This window comes from Epinephelus lanceolatus, chromosome 10 (genome assembly GCF_041903045.1).
Source record: "Epinephelus lanceolatus isolate andai-2023 chromosome 10, ASM4190304v1, whole genome shotgun sequence".
Classification (NCBI taxonomy): domain Eukaryota; kingdom Metazoa; phylum Chordata; class Actinopteri; order Perciformes; family Serranidae; genus Epinephelus; species Epinephelus lanceolatus.
In genome coordinates, this window is record NC_135743.1 from 14863904 (window position 1) to 14891788 (window position 27885).

Consider the following 27885-nt stretch of genomic DNA (forward strand, 5'->3'; position numbering starts at 1 on the left):
TCATTTGAAATGCATTGTATTTATTTATTGATACAAATCCATTATAAAAGACTATACAATGAAATTTCCACATGCATTTTCCACTTGATTCATTTTTAATACTTCATTCAAGCTAAATGTTTTTACAAATAAGGACAGCGGACAATTATTTCATCGTTGCCATCGCTGATCCCTGATAATGAAAACCCATTCTCCCGGGGTGTGCATAAAAAATGTAGCTAATAGTCTTATAAACGCTCACATCATTGACTCATAGTTGAAGTTTAACCCTGACTTAACCCATTTGCAGCTCTCAGCTAAGTGATCAAGGAACCAATACAACGCCTCACTGCCCTCTGTCAATACACCTGGTCTGACCTATTGGCGATGGTGGAGAGGGGAGCTGATCCATAGCATTGACAGCCTCCCCCATTCTCCTCTTCTCTCTCATTAGATCTACTCTATTAAACTCTTTATGCATCTGTCTGTAGGCTGCTGGGCTGGGGCTGGGGCTGGGGCTGGGGAACATTCGGAGAACCCCGCTGGTGGTCGCTGATCTCCACTATGGCTGGAAAAGAGCTGAAATGCACTGTGTTTACAGGTGGTGGAAGACACTGAAAGGTTTTTGACTGCAATAGTAGAAATAGTCTTTGAGTAGGCACAAAGTGTTTGTGTGTTCTTGCGCGGCAGTTATGTGGTTTTTAACTTGCAGTAAAGAGAGTGACAATATGTGTGCGTAACAATAGATAAATGTATCTACAGTGGTCTTAAAAGACATTTGGGAAATATACTTATTTTCTCTCTGATGGAGAAGATTAGAGGATTGATACCACTCTCATATCTGTGCTGTGAATATGGAGCCAGCAGCTGGGTAGCTTAGCTTAGCACAAAAACAGCTAGTCTGATCTGCACGATTATTTCAAAATTCACCCAGCAGCACATGTTATATCTCACTTGTTTAGTCTATGCAAAAGTCAAAGTGAAAAAACAATTCAGTGTTTTATGGTGATAGAAAAATATTTAATCACCCCTGTAAAACGACCATTTTTATTGTCATTTTCATACCTTTTTTTTTTTGTACAGACTGATAAACAAAAAGGTATACAGATAACGTTTAAGTCCCCTGTCTTTTCTCTTTATGTAAAACCAGGTAAGACAGTTTAAATTTTCGAAAACTCATCCTACACAGAAGTTTAGCCATTCCAGTGAGATTTTGGGTAACTAGTTGGCCACACTAAAGTGTGTGTGTAAATCCGCACTTCACCGTACATGGGTTCTAGCAGCTAACAGATTGCTATGGAAAGCGATAGAGAGAGAAGTGTGTTCGGAAATCAGTGGGCAAAATTGTTGTTTTCATTTCCAAAACAATGTGGCGGAAGTCTGATTCATTCATCTCTCCCTCGTCCTCCTCCTGATCTGACAGCGAGGGACGTAATTGAGGAGCCAATGGTGCGCTCAGCAGCGGTTTCCGCTGTAGCTCCATATCGCAGTAAACTGTAAGCCCGCCCACTTTTTAGCAGCCAAATCAAATGTGAAGGATTTGATATAAATCCCTCTTGTAATTGTACACCACTCACTGGGAAATTCGTCACAGCACAGCAGCTAAAGATGCTCTAACTTCTGTTTCACTGGGACTTAAGGAAGTGCTGGTAGGTGGATTTTACTATTTTTGGACAGGCTAGCAGTTTCCTCCTGTTCTCTATCTTTATGAGAAGCTAAATTAATCAGCTGCTAGCCGAGGCCCTGTATTTGACAGACAGATATGAAAGAGGGACTGATCTTCTCATCTGACTCTCCCCCGGAGAGTAAATAAGTTCAAAATGTCCGTTAATGTCACTGTTTGCATGTGGGTGTGTGAGTATTTGAGAAACAACATCACATGACGCTGGTGAATGTTGACATTGGTTTCTGTGTGTTTGTGCGTACGGTGTTTGAGTGTGTGTGAGAGAGAGGCATCATTCAGGGGTGGAGTTGAGGCGAATGGGAGTTTGTGGCACAGAGGAGGCAGAGGGGTCAGACATGGCCGCAGTCGTCACTCCCATCTTCCTCAGGGAGCGCTCGTCTGTCACTGAGATGGAGCGAGAGATCGTAGGACGAGAGGCAGCCGGTGGGCCTGAGATAGATAGATAGATAGATAGAAGACAGAGGGTAGGTTCTTTTAATTGTTCCTTTATCCCTGATTCTCCTTCTCTATTTGCTTTGACAACATAAATGCATTTCACGTTCTTCCAATAAAGCAAATTGATGATGACAGATTGAGGAAGAATGAGATACTCATGACATGAAAGAAACAACAAGATAGAGATAAAAGAGGAAGAAAAGCAAAAGCAACACTGAGAAGAGAAACAGAGGGACGACAGTGTTGAGGTTTACAATTTATTTAAGTATACATAAGCTCAATGTCATTCTCTTAGATTCCTATTAGTTAAATCCCTTATTGGTATTCAGCACACACCCGACTTTTTATTAGACTCTCTAGAGTAAATGACATCCATTTACTTTTATTACGACAGATGAATGAAATGAAAACTATGATTCGGTCTGTGCAGAGATCAACGCAGTGGCAGCATTTGGCCTGTAGGGGGTCATCGCGGTGCAGCGAGCTGCAGCAGGTTGAGCAATGACTGCAGATTTGTTGCAGCTTGATGTCTCTCATCATCACACACAGAGAGAGAGGGAGAGGGAGAGCGCACAGGCAGCAAGAAGCTACAGGCCATCCTGGGAATTTTACCTTTGATATCTCTCACATCCAGCTGAGGTTCACCAGACTAACCAGCAGGGGGCAGGGTGACCACACACACATGCACACACATGCACACACACGACACACACACAACACATATGCCCAGACACAGACCCCCACCAGGGCTGACATTTGCAGCTAAGTGCTGCAATGGCTGGTTATTTATGTTGAGAGGACTGGTGATGGGGAGAGTTCAGCAGGTGGCTGCATTACACTGTTTATCAGACCAACGCAGTGGCATTATCACTTCATGAGCCGGCCTACCCCTCTACCCCCCCCCCCCCCCCCCCCCCTTACATCTGTCTCTCTGTCATCCTTTTCTGGGCATGCACCCTCTGTCTCTCCCTCCTCAATGCTTCTTGTGTTGTAAAATGCCTCCTGACTGCTCTTCCCTCTCCCTTTTTCCCCCCACAGATGTGCACCAGCCATCTGGGTACTTGTAGGGCACAGCTACGGCACTAGTGGCGCAACCAGCTTCTGTTGGAGCCTGTTAGCATTACAAAGTTATTCATTCATAATAGGGATGTCAGTTTTGGTTAGTTTTGCTTTTGATAGCTCAACACTCATTGACTATTAACTAACTGGCTAATTTTTAAGAGAAAAAACACTAAATGACGTGAAATACAGGAGACCTTTGCTCTCAGTCTGGCGCTCCATTGACTCTGAGCTTTAGCACGGCATTTTAAAACGCTGTCCATTTAGAGATGGTGAAATTTAAATATTTTGTGATCTCCTCTGGTTAGCTAATGGACGCTCTGCTCTGTGCACCACCTGGGTGGGAGCTAGCTAGTGGCACCACTCATTCGAAGATTACTCATGGTGCATAGACAGTGTTGCTGCAGAAACACGTTAGCCACTCTCTGGTTTCCTCCCAAGGAGAACTGGAGAGCAAGTGGTTTCTTTTTGAGCTGCAAAATCTCTTTGGCATTGTAAAGCACAGGGCACGTCTAGTAGCTGGTGGAAATCTGCAACACCTGATTTGTCCTCGGTCAGAAGGAATACGCTGGCAATCCAGGAACTTAACTCAACAGTCGTCTTTATTTACCACAACCAGGCAGGAACAGTCTTCACAAAGGGAACAGAGAAACTGAACTAGATTGAGCAGCGGACATGTGGCTCGCCACTTTGGATGCAACTGCGCTGAAAAGTGTAACATGATCAAGCTAGGGCTGCTGGGAAATGGAGTTCTTAAAGGATGACAGTGAGTTACAGGCATTGTTACTTGTGTCAACACCATTAACTGTGCTGACATGGCTAACAGCTAACAGTGATAACGTTGGTAACAAGCTAAAGGGGCTTTGTGACAAAATATTAAGCCACTAACTACTCACCGGGGTGACCTGGGAAAGACAGGTGGGTGGGCGCAATGTTTTTGCAGCAGTGCCGTCCTGCACCATGGGTAAGGCGCTGCTAACTAGCTCCCACCTAGCCTAGGTTGTGGTGCAGTAAACTGAACAGCAACAGAATTAACCTATAGACTGACATGGGCAAACGGTCAGAGTTGGTATTGGCATTTAACCTATTAACGGTTAACTGTTGATATCCATAAATCATACTGTTTTGAATCTGTCTGTTGACAGCAATGGATAAGATTGTGAGCTGAATATATACATAATACCTGCTGAGATTCATAGTAAACACCTAATGATCTAAAAGTGTGTTTATTTGCCTGCTTCATCTACGTGTCCTCTGTATCTGCTGCTTATTAGGCTGAAATCACCACAAATATACACTTCAAACTTACTGCTCTTTTCATCTCTCTCGCTCTACCTTCACTCGTCACACATCTAGCCGTATTCCCCCCTTCCTCCCCCTCCGCCTGCCCTCCCTTCCTCTGTGGTATTTCAGCACAGTGCGGGTCAGGAGCTGCAACCTCACCTGTGTTGTTCTGGCTGGATTTGACTTTGCTGTTGGTCTTCTCTTGCATCGTTCGCTCGTACTCCCTCACCTCCTCCAAACTCAGCCCTGTGGGGAAAGCAGAGTACACACACATACACACACACACACACACAAAGCTTCAAAACAGAGTATGAAATATGTATTAAATTTCACAGGGTGTATATTCACAAATACGACTAAGCACAACAGCATCGCTCTGAATGTTTTATCTTTTATCTATAATATTTAAAATGTTGTTCTGTGACCCACCATGCCATTCGTCCATCCACGTTACTGCTTGCCTGTGGCCAACCAGGAGAATGTCCCGGATGTTCTAAAATAAAACCAGGAATAAAGACGGGGCAGGAAAAAGAAATATAAATAAAAATGCCAAACAGAGCTTTGAATTTAGAGGTGTGTGTGTGAAATGCGACAATCATTGTGTTACAGTGCGTCATAGCCAAAACAATGACGATACATTTGTGTAATTACTCTAAATAAATGAGGTCATGGTTGAGATAAAAGGTAACTTAACTTAGATAAGTGGAAACTTATCTCAACGGTATTATTTGCGCTCGCCTTTGTCAAAACCAAAACCACATTCCCACGAACGCACTCTCTCAGCAAAAACAATGTTGGAGACATGGCGTCACTAGTTTTGTTCTTAGTGCTTTTGTTTTTTCTTTCATGTTTGATTGTAGAGCATTAATGTGTTGAGAGTTTTTTTTATCAGCTGTTTTAATTGTTCCACCAACTTTCACAGTGAGAAACCTTTGCCTCCTTTGCTCCAGAGGAACAATAGCACTCTTACAGTTCTTGTAAAACAGTACAGCAGCTTTTCCAATAAATCTGACCTAATGTTAGATTTCATAAAATTCAGTGCAGAGGCCAAGAGCATTCGTGGCGCTGGTCTTGGTAACGATACTTATGTCTGGAACTTAATGTCATAATCATTTATTTGTGTCACGAAGCAACACATGGCACATACAACTAACAAATAACTAATCAGGATTAAAGATCACCAATTTACTGCAGGTGTATAAACTGAAAGACTCCAACATGCAGAATGTAGCACAGCACTTCATTGAATCCAATTAGCTGTAAATTCAGATTTTTCCACCTTGTCTTACACCTATATGGACTCGTAACATTAACTGCAGATTGTATCATGATCCAACCGTCTTTACATCAGCACAGGGAAGAGGTATGGTGGAAAAAAACACAAGCTCTGTCTCACTTTGTGTATGAACTCCTCGGTCCTGGTCTGGAAGCCGTACACCTCGAAGCTGCAGTGCACCCGCTTATAGGAGCACATAATGGGCTGGTGGTCATTTCTCCAGCCTTTCTCCAGAGGCCCTCTGCCAGTTTTACTTGACTGCCAGTGACTCGGGTCCTGCACAGATTAAGCAGAGGGTCTATACGTTACTCGCTGAGTCTGCAGAAACTTTGGCCCTGTGAGGCGTCTTCGGGAGGGGAACTCTGGTTGTGTGTGTGATGATATGTGTGTGGAGGTAGAAGCAGATTGTTGCTCAGCACAGCCCATAGGAGGCAAGTGTGATAACGCACATTATGAAAGTGTTCGTGATATAAAATTTTCACCATTTCACTTACTCTATTAGATTGGTGTGTTTGCCTTTGTGTTGGTTTTTGCATGCATGTGTGCTTGTGTATGTATGTACAGTACAGGCCAAAAGTTTGGACACACCTTCTCATTCAATGCGTTTTCTTTATTTTCATGACTATTTACATTGTAGATTCTCACTGAAGGCATCAAAACTATGAATGAACACATGTGGAGTTATGTACTTAACAAAAAAAGGTGAAATAACTGAAAACATGTTTTATATTCTAGTTTCTTCAAAATAGCCACCCTTTGCTCTGATTACTGCTTTGCACACTCTTGGCATTCTCTCGATGAGCTTCAAGAGGTAGTCACCTGAAATGGTTTTCCAACAGTCTTGAAGGAGTTCCCAGAGGTGTTTAGCACTTGTTGGCCCCTTTGCCTTCACTCTGCGGTCCAGCTCACCCCAAACCATCTGGATTGGGTTCAGGTCCGGTGACTGTGGAGGCCAGGTCATCTGCCGCAGCACTCCATCACTCTCCTTCTTGGTCAAATAGCCCTTACACAGCCTGGAGGTGTGTTTGGGGTCATTGTCCTGTTGAAAAATAAATGATCGTCCAACTAAACGCAAACCGGATGGGATGGCATGTCGCTGCAGGATGCTGTGGTAGCCATGCTGGTTCAGTGTGCCTTCAATTTTGAATAAATCCCCAACAGTGTCACCAGCAAAACACCCCCACACCATCACACCTCCTCCTCCATGCTTCACAGTGGGAACCAGGCATGTGGAATCCATCCATTCACCTTTTCTGCGTCTCACAAAGACACGGCGGTTGGAACCAAAGATCTCAAATTTGGACTCATCAGACCAAAGCACAGATTTCCACTGGTCTAATGTCCATTCCTTGTGTTTCTTGGCCCAAACAAATCTCTTCTGCTTGTTGCCTCTCCTTAGCAGTGGTTTCCTAGCAGCTATTTGACCATGAAGGCCTGATTTGCGCAGTCTCCTCTTAACAGTTGTTCTAGAGATGGGTCTGCTGCTAGAACTCTGTGTGGCATTCATCTGGTCTCTGATCTGAGCTGCTGTTAACTTGCGATTTCTGAGGCTGGTGACTCGGATGAACTTATCCTCAGAAGCAGAGGTGACTCTTGGTCTTCCTTTCCTGGGTCGGTCCTCATGTGTGCCAGTTTCGTTGTAGCGCTTGATGGTTTTTGCGACTCCACTTGGGGGACACATTTAAAGTTTTTGCAATTTTCTGGACTGACTGACCTTCATTTCTTAAAGTAATGATGGCCACTCGTTTTTCTTTAGTTAGCTGATTGGTTCTTGCCATAATATGAATTTTAACAGTTGTCCAATAGGGCTGTCGGCTGTGTATTAACCTGACTTCTGCACAACACAACTGATGGTCCCAACCCCATTGATAAAGCAAGAAATTCCACTAATTAACCCTGATAAGGCACACCTGTGAAGTGGAAACCATTTCAGGTGACTACCTCTTGAAGCTCATGGAGAGAATGCCAAGAGTGTGCAAAGCAGTAATCAGAGCAAAGGGTGGCTATTTTGAAGAAACTAGAATATAAAACATATTTTCAGTTATTTCACCTTTTTTTGTTAAGTACATAACTCCACATGTGTTCATTCATAGTTTTGATGCCTTCAGTGAGAATCTACAATGTAAATAGTCATGAAAATAAAGAAAATGCATTGAATGAGAAGGTGTGTCCAAACTTTTGGCCTGTACTGTATGTATGTATGTATATTTTTTTCCACCTTTGTCTCTGTGTTCTTGTCTGCATGCGTCTGTATTGCCAGGCCTGTGAATCAACCTTTGTCTCAAAGGACTTGAAGGGAGTAAAGAAGTGTAAAACCCTTGTGGGGAGGTCATGAAGACAGGCAGAGGAGGTGTGTGGGTGTTTTACTGATTTATGCTCTTTCAGAAGCAAAAATAAAAGCCAGTAGATCAAAGATTACAAGGAGAAAGGTGTTTGTTTTTGCATTTGTACGTCTTCACTTGCGACGTCATTAGGAACCAAGAGAAGTTCCACATTTTGAGACATATGCTTATTTGCTTTCTTGCCACATACTGTATAAAAATAACGGACATAGCCACCGTGATGTCACCCACTGGTTTGTGGACTCCTGTTTTGAAGCCTCGAGTTTGGCATTTTAAGTATCGCCATCTTGGGTTTTTGGAGCCAGAAGTCACCTTATTTGGACAAGAGGGGGGAGCTAACCCTAACTGTAGCTACTAGCTTAGTTAGCACGGGGCATTTACTGTCTATGGTCAACTGTGATGATGCTAATGATAATATTCACTAGCAAAAAACAGACTTAAAACCAGTATAACAAAATATAGTTAGATGAAAAACTGAATATTTGACTCCTTAGAGGGTCTCAAGGTACAACCAAATGCTAAACAAATTTTATTTTAGGCGACCAAAATGTTATAATTAGCTTAAATTAACTCAAAACATTGATATAGTAGATATATTATATGCTTATACTATGTGAATTGGGGGTCAGGCATGGGACAGCAGCCCCTGTCACTCAAAGCGGCCAAGTCCTTAATTATGTATAACTTTAAAGGATAACTTTGGTATTTTTCAACCTGGGCCCTATTTCCCCATTTGTATGTGTGCGTATAATTCATAGGTACAACTCAAGTATTGAGGGAGGCAGATGCAGCTGGCAGCCGCGAGGTAGATATGGGGGCAAATGCGTCCCGTATAAGTTTGCGCATTAAAAGTGCTTTTTTTCGCCACTGACCAGTTCAGATCGCCAGTGCTATCTCTGTAAATAGCATACTAAGTGTTTCCCTTACCCTTCACTTGCTGTGGGCTGTGTGTGACGTCATCTCACTAGAGCTTTGCTTGTTGTTGGAAGAAAACAGAGGAGCCATGCTGAGCGCCGCTCAGAGTGATGCTGGTTGTCCCGGAGTACAGTTGAGAGTTTTACTGCATCGGTATCTTGGCTGCATATTTACCCGATTTCGAGAATGAAGATGAACCCTTTTATTACGATGGTCGCCCGCACTTATTTGAGCCCGAGTATACGGACGAAGAGCTCCTACAAATTGAAGAGCAGACGAGGATAGAGAGAGAGGGCCAACGAGTAGACGAGGGTGAAGCAGCGGCTGCACAAACGCGAATCTCTGAGGACTGGTGGTGCTCCTGTGGTTGGTGTGACTCCATGCCCACAGAGGAATAATGTCTGTGTTGCAACGAGTGGGACCTGTTGCCCAATATTCATGGTCTCGATGTGTCCTGGGATGATACAGAAACTACCAAACGCTGTGTAACTACATTAGAGGATTCCCCCCCTCTGATCAACAGGGCAGTGCTGGATACCTTTTTTCATGTGCCCAAAATAAATTGTAGGAGGAGGCCAAAACCACAGGGACCAAATGGTCAACTATCCATCAAGTAAGTATAACTAATATGTCTTTATGCATGTAATACTGATACCTAGAATTGTTGTTTTCTTCCAGCAACAAGCAAAGCTCTCCTGAGATGACGTCACACACAGCCCAGAGGAAGTGAAATGTAAGGGAAATGCTTAGTATGCTATTTACAGAGATAGCACTGGCGATCTGAACTGATCAGTGGCGAAAAAAAGCACTTTTTATGCGCAAACTTATACGGGACACATTTGCCCCCATATCTACCTCGCGGCTGCCAGCTGCATCTGCCTCCCTCAATACTGAACCAATTTTAAAACGAGTTATCCTTTAAGCTTTGATAACATTTAAACAGGTGATTTATACAAAAGTTCACCCCTCATACAGTTGTCATCAACGGGGAAATTAGCTATAGAGACCCTAACCGTTTTTTATACCAGGCAGTAAACATGTTTGTAAGTTGGGCATTTTAACATGGGAGTCTGAGGATTTTGGAGCCAGCCTCAAGTGGCCATCAGAGTTACTGCAAGTTTTGTCACCTCAGTGTTAGCTTCATTTTTCCGCCCCTGAGGTTGCTGCATAGGGGAACAGCTAGCCTCACTTTTTAGCACTTATTGCATTCATCATTCCTACAGAAACTGACATGTAACAGCCGTGGTTTAACTGGGAGTTATGTGCTCTAAGTATGTGTAAGTACGTAACTCCCCTCGTGTTTACATTTCTGTTTGCGTGTGAACTAAATAACAGAATACAGAACGTTAACTAATTCAGAGGTGCTGGTAGTTATATGTTTCAACTTTTGACAGAACAAGGCCAGATCTTCCCCCCACCTCCAGTCTTCAGGCTAAGCTATGCATTTGCCTCCAGGCTGTAGCTCAGTACAAGCACAGACACGAGAGTGGTATCGATCTTCTCACTCAACTCTAAAGTGTGTTTCCAAAAATGCCTAACTGTTCCTTTAATGTGATCACACAGCTTTTCTTTTGCAAAACCCTCAACAGGCCTTCTATAGTTTTTCTACACAGGATCATTTAGTTTTGCGTGCATGTATCAGAACAGTACATACCTCTGACTCTTTGTAATGTTTTTCGGGGATGGTATCACTCAGGATATCCAGGAAACTCACACTCTCTGACGGGGTCGGCTTGTCCCCGAACACCTACACCCAAACAGATGGGGGAGGTCATACGTTATAATGAGAGCAGGCACACATACATACACACACACGCACTCCACCCATACTCTCACACGCATACAGTCACTCACTCAGTGAAGAGGGGGGATGAGAGTAGATGAGTAACTGTGTAGAAAACTGAGGTCACACACCATAACACCCCTCACTGTATCCCACCCGCAGGCCCTTGGAGCAAATCACACTGGAGCAAACAGAGGAGAGAACAGACAGAGAGCAGAGGAGGAGAAGATGGGGGGGAAAAAACAAGGACGTATGAGAGATATTAAAAGAGAGGGGGGAAAAAAAAGAAGAGTTATGAGAGCAGAATACACTTTTCCTTGAGAGAGAATGGAGGGAAGCGAGGGAAAGAGAGAGGGGGAAGCACTTTTATCTGACCTTGTTTAAAATGTGTTCTAATGCCCTGCTGAAGTTGTTCATTTCACAGTTGAAAACTAACAAATAAGAAAAAGCTGGCGTTAGATAATAGCCCGCTACGCTCCTGTGGTGCTGTTTTGGTCTGTGTCTACCCAAGGTCTTGCTCCCTCTTATGGAATGAGTTGCATTAGCTGGATGTATTGTGTTGCTTTTTACAATGTGCTCAGGGCATGACGCTCTCAGTGTTTCCTCGTCATTGTCTCTCTGTTTTCTGTGTGTTCATATTCATAGAAACACTGCTGGAGGTAGTAATCAAATCCATCACTCATGTACAAGTATAAATACCACACTGTAAAAAAAAACCTCATATACCTCCTTACCTGTTTGAGTCCAGTAAAAAAAGCCACTCCCACAACACTAGAGGCAGTCTAACAAATTTTATTCTTATGAGATTTAAAACGTGTTTTGGGAGAAATACTTTTTAGTATACAGCCACATGTCAGTGGAACAAGCTGCTTATCTCACTTTAACAAAGCCCAGCTGAGAGGAGTTTTAAATCAGATCTCAATAAGTGGCTGTTAAATAATTTATAGGTGTATAAATGCCTCATGTTTTATTGTCTGATTGTGTTTTTTAGGTTTAATGACATTCTGGTTTGACACTTATGTATTCAATGTGGCGTCTTGTGCTGCAGTAGAGGACCACAGTGGAAATAAGGCTTTTTTGTCTGTTTAAATCAGCAACAGTTTTAAATATCTTATATGTAGTCTGTCAATGTAGTTGAAGTATCAAAAGTATTAATATAACTTAATATTCCCACCATCATGGAAAACTTAGAAAAGTCTGATAAAGTTTATTACAAATATCAGGACAGTGTGTGAGAATTCCCTTTTCTTCACCTATGGATATTTTCCTCCTACACACTTGACTGCAAGATTTGAAAGGTGTGCATGAGCCTCTATATTCTAAAGACTAAAATCCTTAAAAGTTTTAGGTAAGTCATAGAATTTTGTTCTGTATAATAAAACTAATTGTCGGTAATCTTCCGTGGAAAACCTTCCACATAATGTAACATAATTGTGAATTTATTTTTAGTCTCTGTTGATGTAACGTAGCTCTAATATGGGTGGATGAGCAATGTTTGGTTTACCATTACATTTCTTCATTGTCTCCCTGCATTCCATCTCTCCCTACATGTGTGCCAGATTGAAATTATGCTTGATTGTAAATCTGTTTTATTATTTTATTATATTTTTAAAGGACAAAGTGTGGCTGTAGTTTGAATGATTAAATTATTATTACTCATGCTTTGAGCAGCATTTTACTATTTTGTTTTTTTTAATTTTGTTTTCATTTTTAAATTTTTATTTATTTTTTTCAAGATATTTTTGGGGCTATTTGCCTACATTTGAAAGGACCGCTATAGCATGAAAGGGGGAGAGAGAGGGGGGAAATGGCATGCAGCAAAGAGCTGTGGGTTGGAATTGAACTCATGGCCGCTGTGGCAAGGACACAGTCTTTGAACATGGGGTGTCTGCAACGGATTATTAGTTTCATTATTGATTGATCTGCTGATTGCGTTTTCTTTGAGATATATAATTATCAGTCTACTGGTTGGACAAACCAAACAGAAAAAATACTATAAAATAAAGTAATTCCAATAAAAACAAGGAAAAGGAGCAAACCTTCACATTTTAGACCTGTAATCCTGAAATATTTGGCATTTTTGCAAGAAAAAGGATGTAAAAGATGATTAAAATAGACTTAATTGTTCACCTCTAAATGAGTAAACTGTTTGGCAGTTAAAATTGTAACAAATCACCAAATCTTTATAAGCTCTTCAAATGTTTTTATGTAATACTTATTAATAATAATAATAATAATAATAACATATTACAGCTGTCAAATAAATACATATAGTTTAGTAAAACCTACAGTATGTCTCTCTGAAATGCATTGAAGTAGAGTTCTAAGTAGCATAAAAAGAAAATGAGTGAAGTGCAAGTACCTCAAATTTGTACTGAGATACTTAGCGTACATAATGTGCGTAGATCATGCACAACTCTGTCAATTATTTGGAATAAACTCATGTAATCTCTAACTGCCTGACATAATACAAGATTTGCCACATTTTTTCCCCACATGCAGATCTCCAGACCTCCATATTTTGACATGTTGGTTCTTGTTACTTGGCTGTTTCCTTGATTACAGCGTGCAGACACAAGGGCCACATAGTGTTGCAACTGTCACTGAATTTCTCAGTGTGTGTTGATGTGTGTGGACAAAATGCTGCATGGCAACCATGCTCACCGCCGCTGCATGTTTGGTTAATCGATCTGCCAATACTGCATTTTGTGCTTTGCTTGTTTTCCTTGTAATGGGAACATCAATGTGATGAACATTTTCTTTGTGCTGCAGAGAAAATTGCAATTTCTCTCCTTCCCCCTTTGCCTTTCTCCTCCCCCTCTCCCCTAATCACTCCATCTTTTTCACCTCGCGCTCTCTCTCATACTCACATTGTCGTTATCGCCGTTGTTGTTCTCGAATCTCGTCTCAATGCGGATGCTGAACTTGGGGAGGAATGATACCTGTGGGGTGACAAGAGGTAAAAATGGAGGAAAAAAGGGGTTGAGGGTAGAGATAGAGAGAGCGGAAGCAGGCGGCAGATTAGATCCACTGATACTGGGAAGAGATGAGCTCTGTTGCATTCATGTACAGTAAATGATGTGTGAGAATACTTACCGAGTACTCTGCAGCACCAGGGACGTTCAATATGGAAAGGGAGAAACAACATTAGTTACTCATACATGCATGAGCACACAATTGCTTGCACACACATACACGTTACCACGAGGGTATACATGCATGCATAGTGATGAATATTTGATGGCACTTGGAAAACCAGCTGTTATAAGTAAATAAGTTTTGTATAATGCATTGAGATGAAAGTAACCTGATGTTTAACACAAACAAAAGCACTTATAAACAAGTTCCCATACCCATGGATGGATTACTGAACAAGCCTATCGGGTACAGGCCCAGGGGCCCACAGTGTCAGGGGAGCCCCTGGCCTTCACTTGCAAAAATCATTTGAATTAACACAGACCAGGAAGAGACTCAAAATGATGACAGAGAGATGCAAAAAGACCATAAAGAGATGCAAAGGAACCACAAAGAGACACAAAACAATTACAAATTTGAGCAAAACAACCACAAGGAGACACAAAATTATCACAAAGAGACACAAAACAACACAAAGAAACACAAAATAACCACTAAGGGACACAAAACGACTACAAAGACACAAAATTATCTCTAAGGGACACAAAACAACCACAGGGAGACACAAAATGACTAGTAAGGGACACAAAACGACTACAGAGAATCAAAATGACCACAAAGAGACACAAAACAACCACAAGGAGACAAAATAACCAAAAAGGGGCTCAAAACATCAAATAAAGGGACACGAAATAACCACAAAGGGACTCGAAACAACTACAAAGAGAGACAAAATGACTATAGAGACACAAAACAGACAAAAAGGGATACAAAATGACTACAAAGAGACACAAAACAACCACAGAGTGACACAAAACAACCACAAAGGGACGCAAAACAGCCACAGAGACAAAACAACCACAAAGGGATACAAAACAACTACAAAGAGACATAAAACAGTCGCACGGAGACACAAAATGACATCAAAGGGACACAAAACAACCACAAAGGGATATAAAACTACTACAAAGAGACACAAAACAACTACAAAGAGACACAAAAAAAGCACAAGGAGAATCAAAATGACCACAAAGAGACACAAAACAACTACAAAGAGACACAAAACAACTACAAAGAGACACAAAAAAACACAAGGAGAATCAAAATGACCACAAAGAGACACAAAACAACTACAAAGAGACACAAAATGACTACAGAGACACAAAACAAACAAAAAGGGACACAAAATGACTACAAAGAGACACAAAACAACAACAAAGAGACACAAAACAACCACAAAGAGACAAAACAACCACAAAGGGATACAAAACAACTACAAAGAGACACAAAACAACCACACAGAGACACAAAATGACAACAAAGGGACACAAAGGGATCGAAAATTACTACAAAGACACACAAAACAACCACAAGGGGACACAAAACAACCACAAGGAGACACTAAATGACCACAGAGACATAAAACAACCACAAAAGGACACAAAATGACTATAAAGAGACACAAAACAACCTCAAGGAGACACTAAATGATCACTAAGAAACCCAATTACCTCAGTAAGACAAAAACATTACTTAAAAGAGACCAAGAAGACCAAGAAAAGACACAGAACAACCACAAGGAAACACTAAATGACCACTAAGAGATGCAAAACCACAAAAAGATTAATAACGACTTCAAAGAGGCGGGAAATCACCACAGTTTGAGTGTCCTGCTTCTACGTAGGAGAGTTGTTGGGGCCCTTTGCATATCTGTGCCCAGGGACTCATTGACTCATAATCCGCCCCTGCAAATACCTGTGATGGTGTAGGGGTAGAAGTTCCAGGCCTTTTCTGTCACGTAGAAGAATCGTGGGACAAAAGCTTTCGCCCAGGACGGCAGTTTGCTGAACACAAAACAGGAAGAAAGAGGAATCACATTCAGCGAGAGGAAAGAGGGGAATAGGAGGAGAGAGAGATTATGGAGGGAGACAGAGAGATCCTAAGTGGTTTTTGTGCCATTTATAGCCAGATTACCTGTAGGCTACTCTCACCACAGCACTCATTTTTATGACTCATTCCCAATTACACCTGTGGTGATGAATTGTTACTGTAGCTTCTAGGTCACATGTCAGAACATGATTGAGGTAAAATACATTTTGCACTCACTGTACTTATGTATGTGTGGTATATGTGTGTGTGTGTTCCAGCATATCTTTACTAATGAGGACCAAATGTCCCACAAGCACAGAAAGATTAGGAAAATCCTCCACAGTGAGAACATTTCTTTACTTCTGTAAGAGTTTATTTTAGGATTAGGCCTTGGGTTTATAGTGGTGATTAGAATAAGAGTTGAGGTTACATTAGGGTAATGAGCGAGGTTAGCATAGGGTTAGGGAAAGAATTTAGAGTTAAAAGCGAATTCTGGGTGTTATTTTAGACTGGGCTTTCACTGAAATCTCAATTCATTGATTAATGGACTGTCACTCTGAGCACAAAGCAAAGGAAACACTTCCTTTCAGCACAGTAATGCAGACGCTGCAGTCATGCGTTGCGTCAGACTTCTGTGGTTGAACAATAATTGCAACATTTCAGTCCTGACATTTCCCACGTACTTCCTTGTTTACTTTGACGACTGTAGCTTCAAGCAAATTCAAAAATCATTTGCAGCACTTTGTTTTAATACCTCCCTATTTAGGGGGTTGTTAAAATATTTGTAAGCAGTATATAAAAACTTAATAAATGGTTTGTAGCACACTCGTAATAAATGTATTTAGATAGAAGGACAAGTGTTTACAGTCATTTAAAACTGTTAAGCTTTAATGTAAGAGATTCACTCCTGACCTTGGAAACAAACAAACAAAATCTCAACTTAAGAACTATTCATGAATAAATAATTAATCAATAAATCAAATTATAACACACTCCTGATAAATAAATCATAAGAGGTTTCATAGTTGTTAACAGAGACATTAAACGCCCAGTGTGTAGGATTTAGGAGGATGTATTGGCAGAAATGGAATATAATTTTCATAACTATGTTATCACCAGTTCACCTGTAGCTAAAGTTGTTTTCACACTGAATCTGAAGAGTGTTTCCACCATACAAAAAATTCAAAGCCAGTGAGAGAGCGTGAATAGACACAAATTTGTACTGAATGTGAATTATGTTATGCGAAGGACGAGACATCTGTTTTTGCGAGAAACTTGTGTGACGCTGTGTTGTGAAAGCCTATCAGTGTTGAGATCTGGTTGAGCATCTTCTCATGTAACAGAGAATCAGAAATGCAGAACAAAATTATTGTTGCCGTCTGTGGCACCCGGAGCTCTGCCTCTCAGTGTCAGTACTGTACAGAGACAGAACAAACAGAGAGCTCAGAGATTAGTGAGCAGAGTCATCTGTAAATATGTATGTGGCTCATCACATAAAGGTGTATAACATTTCAAGGGTTTCACCGATCACCACGCAACTTTGTAGGCATATGACCACACATAATCTGAGGGGACCCCTCCATTATTGACCCTATCAAACAAAATGGGGGTGCTAGAGAGCTCATTTTTTATCTAGGCCTAACCGCCATATCGATTTTTACTAAACTTGGTAGATATGTAGAACAGGACGCCTCAAGGTGACTAGAGAAATTTAACTCTAATTGGCAACTGGGTGGCGCTATAACAACAGAAAAAAGCTTAAAAATGGCTAAAATGCGACCGATCGCTGTGGATCCCCCTGTTGGTTTTTTTCCTAATTTTTGGTATAACTAAGTCATGGTATGATATGCTGTACATAATCATGGAAACTGTCAGTGTGTCATTCTGTCAGTCAGTCATTCTGTCTGTCCCAAGTTTTTCTACTCACTGACGTGGTCAATCTGCAAACTGCACATAGGCATTGAGGATTGGCATAGGTAGAAGGTGACAAAGCTACCAATGGGTATGGACTAGTATATTGTATTATAAGAATCGCTTGTTTTTGTTACCCTAAAATGTACTGTTTATATTTACATGGCATCACCATGTTGTTTCTACAGTAGCCCAGAAAGGACAACCCAAATACTCTCTTGAGATAGGGCCATTCGCTTTTGGCATCGGCCATCATAGTTCACGTACTTGCTCGGCACATAGTAGAAGACTAAGCTCTGCAACCTCACTGCTAGATGCCTGTAAATCCGACACACCAGACCTTTAAAGCAACAGTCTGACATTTTGACAAATCCTTATTAGGTTTCTGGTGGTGAGTTAGATGAGAAGACTGATACCACTCTCATGTCTATATGCTACATATGAAGCTATACCTGGCAGCTGGTTAGCTTAGCTTGTTATAAAGACTGAAAACAGGGGAAAATGGCTAGTCCAAAGGTAATGAAATCCAGCTCCCAACACATGTTCACTTCACTAAATAACATGTCTTGGTTGTTAAATCTGCATGAAACTCAAGTGTAAAAATGAAGATTTGCTGTTTTATGGAGGGTTATGTGCTGGATATTTGCTACCTTGCAGTTAGGTCGTGTTTACTGTGTTCACAGGAATAGTCCACATGAATGCCCCTCCTGTTTTAGTATTTTCAATCTTGTTAAGTGGAAATTTTCTGAAAGCTTCTGCTTTATGAGTTGTGACATGTTTAATGTTTTCAGAAATGGCAGAGGCCATTGACGTTACTTGTTGGAGAATGATAAGGTAATGTAATGTTATTTTAGTCGCTGGAGTTTTTCTTTGTAATTTTATCGTCTGTATGAGGAACATGTCATTATTCCCAATATCCTCATCTTTTTCCTCTGTCATTATGCCTTTGTGTTACCTGCATTGCATTACCCACTTGCTAGCTTGCTCAACTATATGGGGATGGTAGCGTCCATGTTGCCGTTGCCTAGTAGCAGTATTCTTATTACTTAAGTACTTGAACGCCAAACATATTGTGTTCCCATGTCGTAACCCCAAGCTCAAGAGTTCAGTTTGAAGGCAGCTTTTATCTAAGGTTGAAGCAGTAACTGTAGAAGTGTACGGTGGTTGCCTGGCAACTGCTTCCAGCCAACAAATAGCTGGGCTGATAACCAGCCCATGAAACAGCAAATTGTTATTTTTCTGTACAGATTTAAGATGCGAGATATCACTTGTTAAGGTAATTAGTGAGCTTTAGATATGCTTGTAGGCAGATTTTCTACCTCTGGACACAGCTGTGCTAGTTGTTTCACCTTGTTTTCAGTCTAAGCTAACCACTTGTTGGCTTCAGCAACATATATAACATACGGACACAAGAGTGATACTGTATTGATCTTGTCATCTGACCCGCCACCGTAAAGAAAATAAGCGCAATTCCCAAAATGTCAAACTGTTCCTTCAGAAAACTCTTAAAATGTCCTCATATGTGCTTACAACTACATTACAGTGTGCTATTTCACTTGAAGTGTTTAAACATGTTTTGGAAAAGCTAAAGAGGGTGTTAAAGTGCCACCATCATTTAAAAGTATGAACTTCTATCTTTGAATTTGTGCCTTTCTTGTGAGCACACATGGTTACACTGTGACAAGCCTCTGAAGCCTCAAACCGCCGGCTGAGATCTGTTTTTATCAGGATGACGTGTTTTTCTCTGCTGAGAGTCTGTACTTACACAATCAGATAAACACAGTCTGATGAGCTCATGATACAATAATATGTCTACTGTAAACCCACAGTATAGGCCTCAACATGTTTCAGGCAGCTGGTACTTGGACTTTGGATGTAGGCAGGCTGGATGTTACTCTGTTGAAATGATGTTTTATTGCTTGTCAGTAGTGATACCTGCAATGTGGATCTATGGAGCGTAAAGCTTTACGGTGAAGTGAGAGACCAAAGATCGAACACAATCAGTTATCATAATGGCAGAGCTGACAACTGGAGGATAAGACACAGGTTGCAAATCACCAGAATTATTAGTTTAAGTGCGTCATTAGTGCAGCACAGTTGCAATAGAGTTAGATAGAGTTGCACTCTACCTGCTGAGGTAGATTCGCTTCTCGGTCAGCTGTCCCGGGCCGTGCTGGGGGTGAATATCTGACTCATTCCTTACCACCTCCACCCCTTCGCCCCCACCGCTCTGCTCACAGCTGTGCTTACTGATCATGTACAGCTGGCCAATCCTGTACTGGATCCCGAGAAGAGGTTAAGGATGAGGTATATGGAAGTTGGGATGGGGAGAAAGTGAAAAGAGAGACAGAAAAAACTGTTGTGACAAAACGTGGACCACAAAGCTAAATCATCAGAAGCCATCAGAGGTGAAAAATAATGAGTGCAGTGTTTGTTTCAGTCACAAAGTGTCTGTCAATGAGTGGTCATGCAACAAGGAAAATTTAAATTGAACAGGTTTATCCCTTGAAATAGTACTATAACTTTTGAGAAAATGTTTTTCCTCTTACAAATATAATGTTGATTTCATTAGCAATAAAAGGCACCATTGCTGGATTCATGTGTCTCAGAGGTTTTGCAGTTACAGCTGCTCTTGCTTTGGTAAGACCATTAGCTTGAAACTTTGTGTAGATAATAAAGTAGGGCTTTGTTCCATTTGTGTTACTGTTACACTACATTTTAGCATTCAGCATTATCCCATAGGCTAATCATTGTGGCCCCAGTAGTTACACAGTATCAGTTTAGCTTTTGGAGCTTGTTCATCACAAGTTTCTTATTATTTCTCTCTACTGGCAGCCCTCAGGAACATTTTTTGCATCCCCCAAATGTGACATTAATATTGCACACATTATGTTTTATGTAATACTTTGACTTTAAAAACAAAGGAATACTTTGCACATCTATTTCCAAACAGGTGCGTAGGAGAGGGATGAGAAGAATACTGTCTAACTTGCAAGAATAATCAGGCAAACTGTCCCTCTCCTGATGAGGGTCTCATCACCGAAACGTTGCAGCATTTAAAATCATTATTTTTTCAAGTTAGACAGTGTGCGGGAGTCTCTTCTATAGATCTTAATACTTTCACTGTCAACAGCTTACATTTAATACACTATTTGGCTACTACGTCAAACTGCACCCCCCACATACCTCTTTCAGATTAGGAGTGACAACTTGTAGAGAGCTACTGGTTGCATGGCAGCTAGTGGCACTTCGCAAGTGTAGCTGGAATTGCACTCTGTCATCAATGCCAGTGCTGATAGCTAAAGTTAGCGGTTTTGGTGGACAACTCAGCAGTAGAGGTGTGCATTTTTTCTGTGCGTCCCTCAGTCATTTGCTGGCTCCTTAAATTGGTACAGTTATCAAAACTTTGTGAACCCCTGATCGATTGCTTGTCTCTTTTGCTCCTCCGTCAAAGAAATAATGTGACTTATGCCCTTAAAGGCAAATTTGGGATTTGAATTGATGTAAATAAAATTACTAGACATTTAAAGTGGAAATGGACAACTTTTTAACCCCCCCACCCAGCACTTCCAAGTATTGTTGGTGCTGATGTCAAAAAAGCCAGTCAGATTGCGTTTAGTTTTCCTCAGAGCCAATTAGAGGTGGGAATCACCAGAGAATCACCCCCCCCCCCCCAGCTACAGGGTATAGTAACTGCAAGTAACTTACATTCATATTTTTATGGTAACTGGGGATAGCTACCGGGGAAAACAAAAGTGCTATCCTCCTGTTTCAGTTGTGAAAAGCACTTCCTTTGTGCCATAAATTGAGCCTTCATTTTCTGGGAGATTGTACCCAGAGCTACAAACTACACAGTGAAAGCGAGGCTAACAGGGAACCAATCTAAACGCTGATGGTGTTATTATTCTGTAGCTATTACATTGTGCAATTAACATTTACTAAATAACGATACGTTAAAGCAAAAAACTTGTCTGTTTCCATTTTTAGGATTTAATTTGAAAGATGTCTGACATAATTTCTCTCACTGGTGGCCACAAGCTGATAAGAATTTGTGAGGACTTCCATAACCAATCAATAATACCACTAATCAATAAACTGCGTATTCCATTGAGAAAATTATAATAACCATCAGCCACTGAGAGGACGTAGCTGGTGGAAGTGATGACAGAGAAGTCTCCTGGCAGCAGGTCCAGCCATAGTTGCTGAGTCCTATTTTGTCTCGACAGGCACTTACTCAGTACTGCTTAGGAGCACGCTTTGTATTTGCTCGTCATTTTTTAAATAGTCACTTGCTGTGTATAAAGATTTCCCTCAAGTGACCATATCTGACATCAAAATTTAATTTGGCCAGCGAGGGTGAATGCATGGGAGCCTAAATTAAGGGGGGGGGGGGGGGTGGGACTTTGTTCTCTGCTGCAGCCCCAGTTTGTGCTCGATGCTGATGAGGCGGGAGTATTTTCTGTTAGCGAGTCGAAAGAGGACGAGGCCTTTGGGCATCTGGAGCGGTCTCCTCGACAAGCTCAGCCTGACAGAATCAGTGTTGCCTTTTGAACAATTTACACAATAATACTTGAGTTTCTGCACTGATGCTGCAATCATTCTCTGTCTTTTCCTCCTTAGCTTGGTTTCTGTGTACAGCGTTGCTTTAATTGCAAATCACTTTGGTGAACTTTGTTTTTAAAGTTAATATGAAAAAGCAATAAAATTATACTGCAAACAACTAAACTGTTCTGCTGTGGCCACCACAATCTAATTCATTATGTTGCCCCATATTGGTGTGCCACTAAAGCATTATTTTAATTAAAAGTAGAAACAGAGAAAGATGGGGAGGATGAGCAAAAGAGGAGGGCACATCTCAGTTTGCTATCCTTCAATGTGCTCTGCTGACACCAGCGAGGCACTCCTCCTTCTTGTTCCAATTATGGTGGAATGTCAACATTCAATATTTACTTATTGGGTATTCATGGGACTTAATTAATCACAACGATGGGTGCCTTTACACCGTCTTAAAACTCACAGGCTACAGAGCAGTGAGCTCCGCCCACACAGGTTGTGAATATTTCACTTTCTAAAAGACTAATCTTTGCAGGAAGTGGAAATGACTTATCTGTTCTTAAATCACTGTTATTGTGCTCTCTGAATAGCTGTGATTAATGATGTGTTGCGAAACTCATCCACTGACAGCTCTTGGCGTGTGTTTTCCTCCTACTGTCTTTTTAAAAAAGGCGAGGATTGGTTTACAAGCTGTGAATTTGTCATAAATTCTAGAGTGTAAATATAGCTCATCATTGTGGGGCGGAGACTCTGCAGATAGTGTCAGTGTGACGGCAACGGAAAATGAAAGACTTTGTGATTAAAGTAAAGCTCATGGCAACTTCTTTTTTAGGCAGTGATAAAGATCTAAGAGCAAAGACTTGAATTTGTTATGTAACCCTGGATCCTGGATCTGTCCTCTGACAATGACAATGAGACTGTTTTTGCAAAACAAATAGCAAAACCTTATCTAAATATTTGTAATTGATTGTGTACTCAGCTCCCACAGAAACAGTATGGAAAGAGTATGACACAGCTGTAAATCTGCCAAGAGCAGGCCGTCCTCAAAAAGTCTGTTGTCTGTTGATCAATGTCACATTAAATCTCCTTTGATTCAATATTATAAGCCTATAAAACATGAAAACGTCCATTACATTAAGTTACAAGTTGGATGATGGGATTCATTTGCCTCAGTGCAAAGTGACACCCATGGGGAGAAATTTGTGGCTCAGTGTCTTGCTCGAGGACACATTCAGCACGAGGCGGAGATGCTCACAAGTCATTTTTTACAACTTCTAGTCTCAAGTCTCTCATGGTAGTAATGAGCGATCTGTCATCCGCTGCATGCCATTCGGTCTGCTGAGAACACTGCATAGCTGTATAAGGCACGCAGAGCACGTACCGTATTATCATAACTCTTTTATCTATTATCACACAGTGTCACCATTGATTAGTTATTTGGTATGTTATTATTTTAAACAGGTTATTGCAGTGCAATATGAAAAAAATCACACAATGAAGCTTTCCTTTAAGTTAATAACTGCATTTCGCTGCTAATAAAATGGACTGACGTTACCCAGGGTAACAACAAAATATTGTTACTAAGCATGCAACAATAACTGTAACCTTCTTTCAACTACCTTTGTTATATAATTACACCGGGTCTACAACTGTCTACTGTAAAGGTAATCTTATAAGCCTGTAACATTATGTGCAGCTCTTTCTTACTCCAACCTTGTCACATATCATTGTTTGGTCATGGGCTTTCCACGCCAAGATACGATGTGCAAGGTACCCTGGATGCATTGGTAGTTGATGCTCTGTGACACCGTGTCAAGTTCTGCCCGTTACATGCATCGTCTGTTTTCAAAATACACAACCCTTTTCACAGGAAATGTACCATTTGCATATAGCCTCTTTCACATTAAACGCACTATGTCAGTACAACATCGGAAATTGACTTTTTTTCCCCTTCTACAACAAATGCATGTGTTGGCATTTAGCCAACACATGCATTTGGTTCTGTTTAGGCAAGAAATGTTTAGGAAACAAGAACAGGGTTTAGCTCTACAATCTTACAGGTAGCAAACACCGGCCCAGTCGGTGGTTGTGCGACTCATCCACCACCCGTCTTGCCTGCCCTACATGGACTTCAGCTGCCTTAACCTTAACTGTTACTTTGCCTTAACCAGTAATAGCAACTGGCCGCGTATCATGCTGACGTGAAAGGAAGTTTGTTTTTCAATGGTGTCTGCTCTGGAAGTCACTGACCAAGTGCCAGATTTCGCCGACTTCAGAGTGAAACTGGGTTGTTACCTGGTCAACAATAAACCAATGACTGTATATAAAAATGGATGATGCGTCTCCATTTTCTCCCACTGTACAAAAATGAAGCCTAAATATCCCGGATACGCCTGCTGCCATGTTGTACTGGTGATGTCATTTGGAGCCAGAGTCTGCACAGTAGAGATCTTCGTGGAATTGAGTTCCTGCTTTCCGACCTAATTGTGACCAGCGCCATTGATCATATGAATATCGTTTCACACACTGCTGTTTATCATGCCCCCACTCCCTTCATAGCATTAAATAGCTAGTCATAACCAAACTTATAGGAAAAATAAACACTTGAATGTACATCAACATGATAGGATCTACCTAAAATGCCAGAAACCATCTTTGGGGAAAAATTATTAGACACATATCTTTATCTTTATAGTTTAGCCAATCCTATCCACTCACATGGAGGGGGCAGTGTTTATGACCTATACTGCAGCCAGCCACCAGGGGGTGATCGAAATGTTTTCGCTTCACTTTTGTGGAGCTGTGATACCGTCACTCTTTATATACAGTCTATGCAATAAACCTGCAACCTGCCCGTAGCTGGCCTTAAAACTTAAGTGCTCTTTATCTCGATTTAACATTAGCCAGTAGATGGTGACAGCAGAACGTTGATGATTAAGTTACCCATCCATTTTTATGGTCATGGAAAAGCCAGATTGCTAAGCGAGCAAGCAAACACTTTATGTTTTCAAAATATTCAGCAAACGACAACCTAAATCAAGTTAATCTCCTTTAGCTAAAGTTAGTAACAAGCTGATGTTGGATTACTGATGCTGAGCTAAACATGTTTACGAAGTGACTGACCTGTCTGGGAGCGATTGCAGGTGACTAATAAAGTTTGATGTGGTTGATCTAGCTAGGGCTGCCCCCTGTAGGTCGGAGATTTGAATCATCCATCAGAGACCCCTCAAGCAACCGAGATTCTTCAAGTTCAGCAGTTTGTTTTTTTTTTGGCAGTCAGTGTACAGTGTACTTAGCGGTCCCTAAATTTAGTGATACCGGTACAGACAGTCTGAGCGAGACAGAAGCAGCTACCCAGAAGAAGAGAGGCTCTGCCTGGTCAGGCTCGAAGATAATGTTATCTTCTACTTTCTGCTTAGAAGTTGTGAACTTACAGCGCACAGCAACTTCATACGATACAGTCTCTGGCTTTTTCTTGATATCTAGAGTTGGCAAAACCGTTGCACACTCCCAAACCATTGTTTGCATAGTTAGCACGCAATAGCTCCGAGGGCTACCTTGGCTTGTTTACTATATTATGTGAACGTTGCTGACACTGTTAACGTCTGCCAAACCCTGTTCAAACTTCTGAACTCTCTATGGACAAAAAGAGGAACAAATCATCAAATATTCAAACTGAAGAGCCGAATCTGATTTGACTGACAAATTCTGATTATGGTGCAGCCCCAGATCCAGCATCTTTTGTTTTGATACCACAGACGTTGCATTCTTTTGGTTGATCGTTTGGGTCTTGAGCGAAGTTATCATAGCCAAAGGTTATGACAAATGGCACAGCAGCTGCAGGTGTGCTTGCCGTGGTGTTGTTGCTGCGGGTTGCAGTCATCTGTGGTGTATAACGCATGATAAATAAGGGAGGGAATGACATTCAGCTTACCAGACATTTCCTTTATTTTAAAGCCCCAAATAAAATGAAATACAGAGTGTTCACAAAGCCCAAATCTTAAGTCAGAGACGATTCCCAAGTCTTTTCAGGAGGCATCTCAAGTCACTGTACGTTCAAGTTGCAAATTCAAGTCTCGGGCATGAGGAGCTGGAGATCGAACCACCCCACCACCTGAACTGCAGCCGTCACCTGTCAGCTTCTCTCACAGCAGAACACAATAGTGAACATTTCTTAAGACATGTTGAGCTGTGTCGTGTTACAGAAGTACCACTAGATATTTCACACCTTAAAATCAACACCATTCCCTTTCTAAAAATGAAGCAAGCAGGGGTTAGGATGTTGTAAATAGCTTGGACTGAGGTAACTGTCACGATTTGATACTGCTTCAAATAAGCTGCACTTAAACTTACATTACATTCAGGCGAAAGAGGATTTGCTGCCAGCTCAAGTTTCTGTGTGCCCTGAACTGATACTGTAAATCCTATTTTGGACTGCTATTTGTCACTGTCATTGTTGTGGTAACAGGTAGAATTGAGGAGAGTGGGGGGAGGACGGTGTAGGAGGTGATGAGGACGTTCCTTTTGAAGGGCACTTTGGCGCATAACTCCCCCCTTCGCTCGCTGTTTCTCTCCGGCGGGTTCACCTTTGTTAATAAACCTGCAGGCCTTTTGTTTGAGTTTGGTCTTGCAAAGCTGTAACCAGTCCGACTAGTTTACACGCTGCTAGGTGTGCTGAAGCAAGCTAGGGAAGTAGAGAGACAGACAGATGGGGAGATAATTTAGACACAACAACAGCGCTATGATGCTGCTGGCCAGGTGTTGTGCTTTGGCTCCATCAGATTGGCCGAGCCCGGCGGAGCAGAACATAGCTCTGTACCCCCGGTGTGCCAAAGCTCCCACAGAGTAGCCGCAGGAGGTCTGTGTGCTCTGTTGGCACTTTTCTTATCAGCACATTAACACTTAAGATTACAAGTAGAAACAACACTTTCATGATAGAAATAAAAAAAACCCTCGCTTGTCTTTCAATTTAATGTTGTAGGAGGTGTGTTTGTGTGAGAGCGTGGGAAAGACAAACACACTTACCTCATCCACAGTCAGTGGCATGCATATGCGGTACTCTTTCATCAACATGGTGCAGTTACAGAGTGGACTGTCTGTGTGAACCGTGAACTCAAGTCTGTCTATCTCAGCTGTCTTAGTTGCATAGCAGACAGGCTCAGACACACTACACTGCTGCCGGACCACAGTGACCTCTTTTCTGACGTTCTTCTTCCTTTTGTTTTGCTGATGTCAGTAATCCATGGAGTTAAGTCCAGTCCTCTCTGTCAATGAGTATCTGCTGTTTTCTTATTTATTCCCTCCCTTGCTAACTCCTTACAGCCTCCTGTTTTGTTTCTCTTCCTCAATTAATCTTGTGGACCTGACTTTTTAACTGCTGTCTCTCCCTCCTTTTCCTTGTTACTTCTGCTTTCTCTCCGCCTGCCTTCAGCTGCCCTTTTGCTGTTTACCTCACTTAGTTTCTGTTTGCTTTCTTTCGCCACATGGAGAAAGTAGTAATTAGACTCGAAGCCAACCAACTCTACCTGTTCTCCCCCTTCTCTGCCTCTCTGCGCTTTGTTTAAATCCTCCTCACAGTTCTCATGCGTAACCTTGCTGTCTGCCCAGCGCTCCTCCCTTTCCCCTCAACTGCCCTCTGCTGCTTTCAGTTCCTCACAAA

At 41.6% G+C, this 27885-nt stretch overlaps 1 protein-coding gene across 1 annotated transcript; it reads right to left on the reverse strand.

Annotated features, from left to right (window-relative positions):
* Nucleotides 1–27885, reverse strand: pitpnc1b (phosphatidylinositol transfer protein cytoplasmic 1b). The gene is made up of 10 exons (XM_033640964.2): nt 27252–27885; nt 19802–19950; nt 15648–15736; nt 13854–13861; nt 13628–13699; nt 10629–10721; nt 5838–5993; nt 4871–4934; nt 4601–4687; nt 1–2092 (listed from the first exon to the last, which is right to left on the reverse strand). The coding sequence occupies exons 1-10, from the start codon at nt 27297–27299 to the stop codon at nt 1935–1937; spliced, it is 924 nt and encodes a 307-aa protein (XP_033496855.1). The 5' UTR covers nt 27300–27885; the 3' UTR covers nt 1–1934.

Coding starts and splice junctions, on each gene's coding strand:
- pitpnc1b (XM_033640964.2), bottom strand. CDS start 27,299: ATGTTGATGAAAGAGTACCGCATATGCATGCCACTGACTGTGGATGAG. Junction 19,951..27,251: donor TGCCACTGACTGTGGATGAG/GTAAGTGTGTTT, acceptor CTCGGGATCCAG/TACAGGATTGGCCAGCTGTA. Junction 4,688..4,870: donor GTGGATGGACGAATGGCATG/GTGGGTCACAGA, acceptor CTTTCCCCACAG/GGCTGAGTTTGGAGGAGGTG.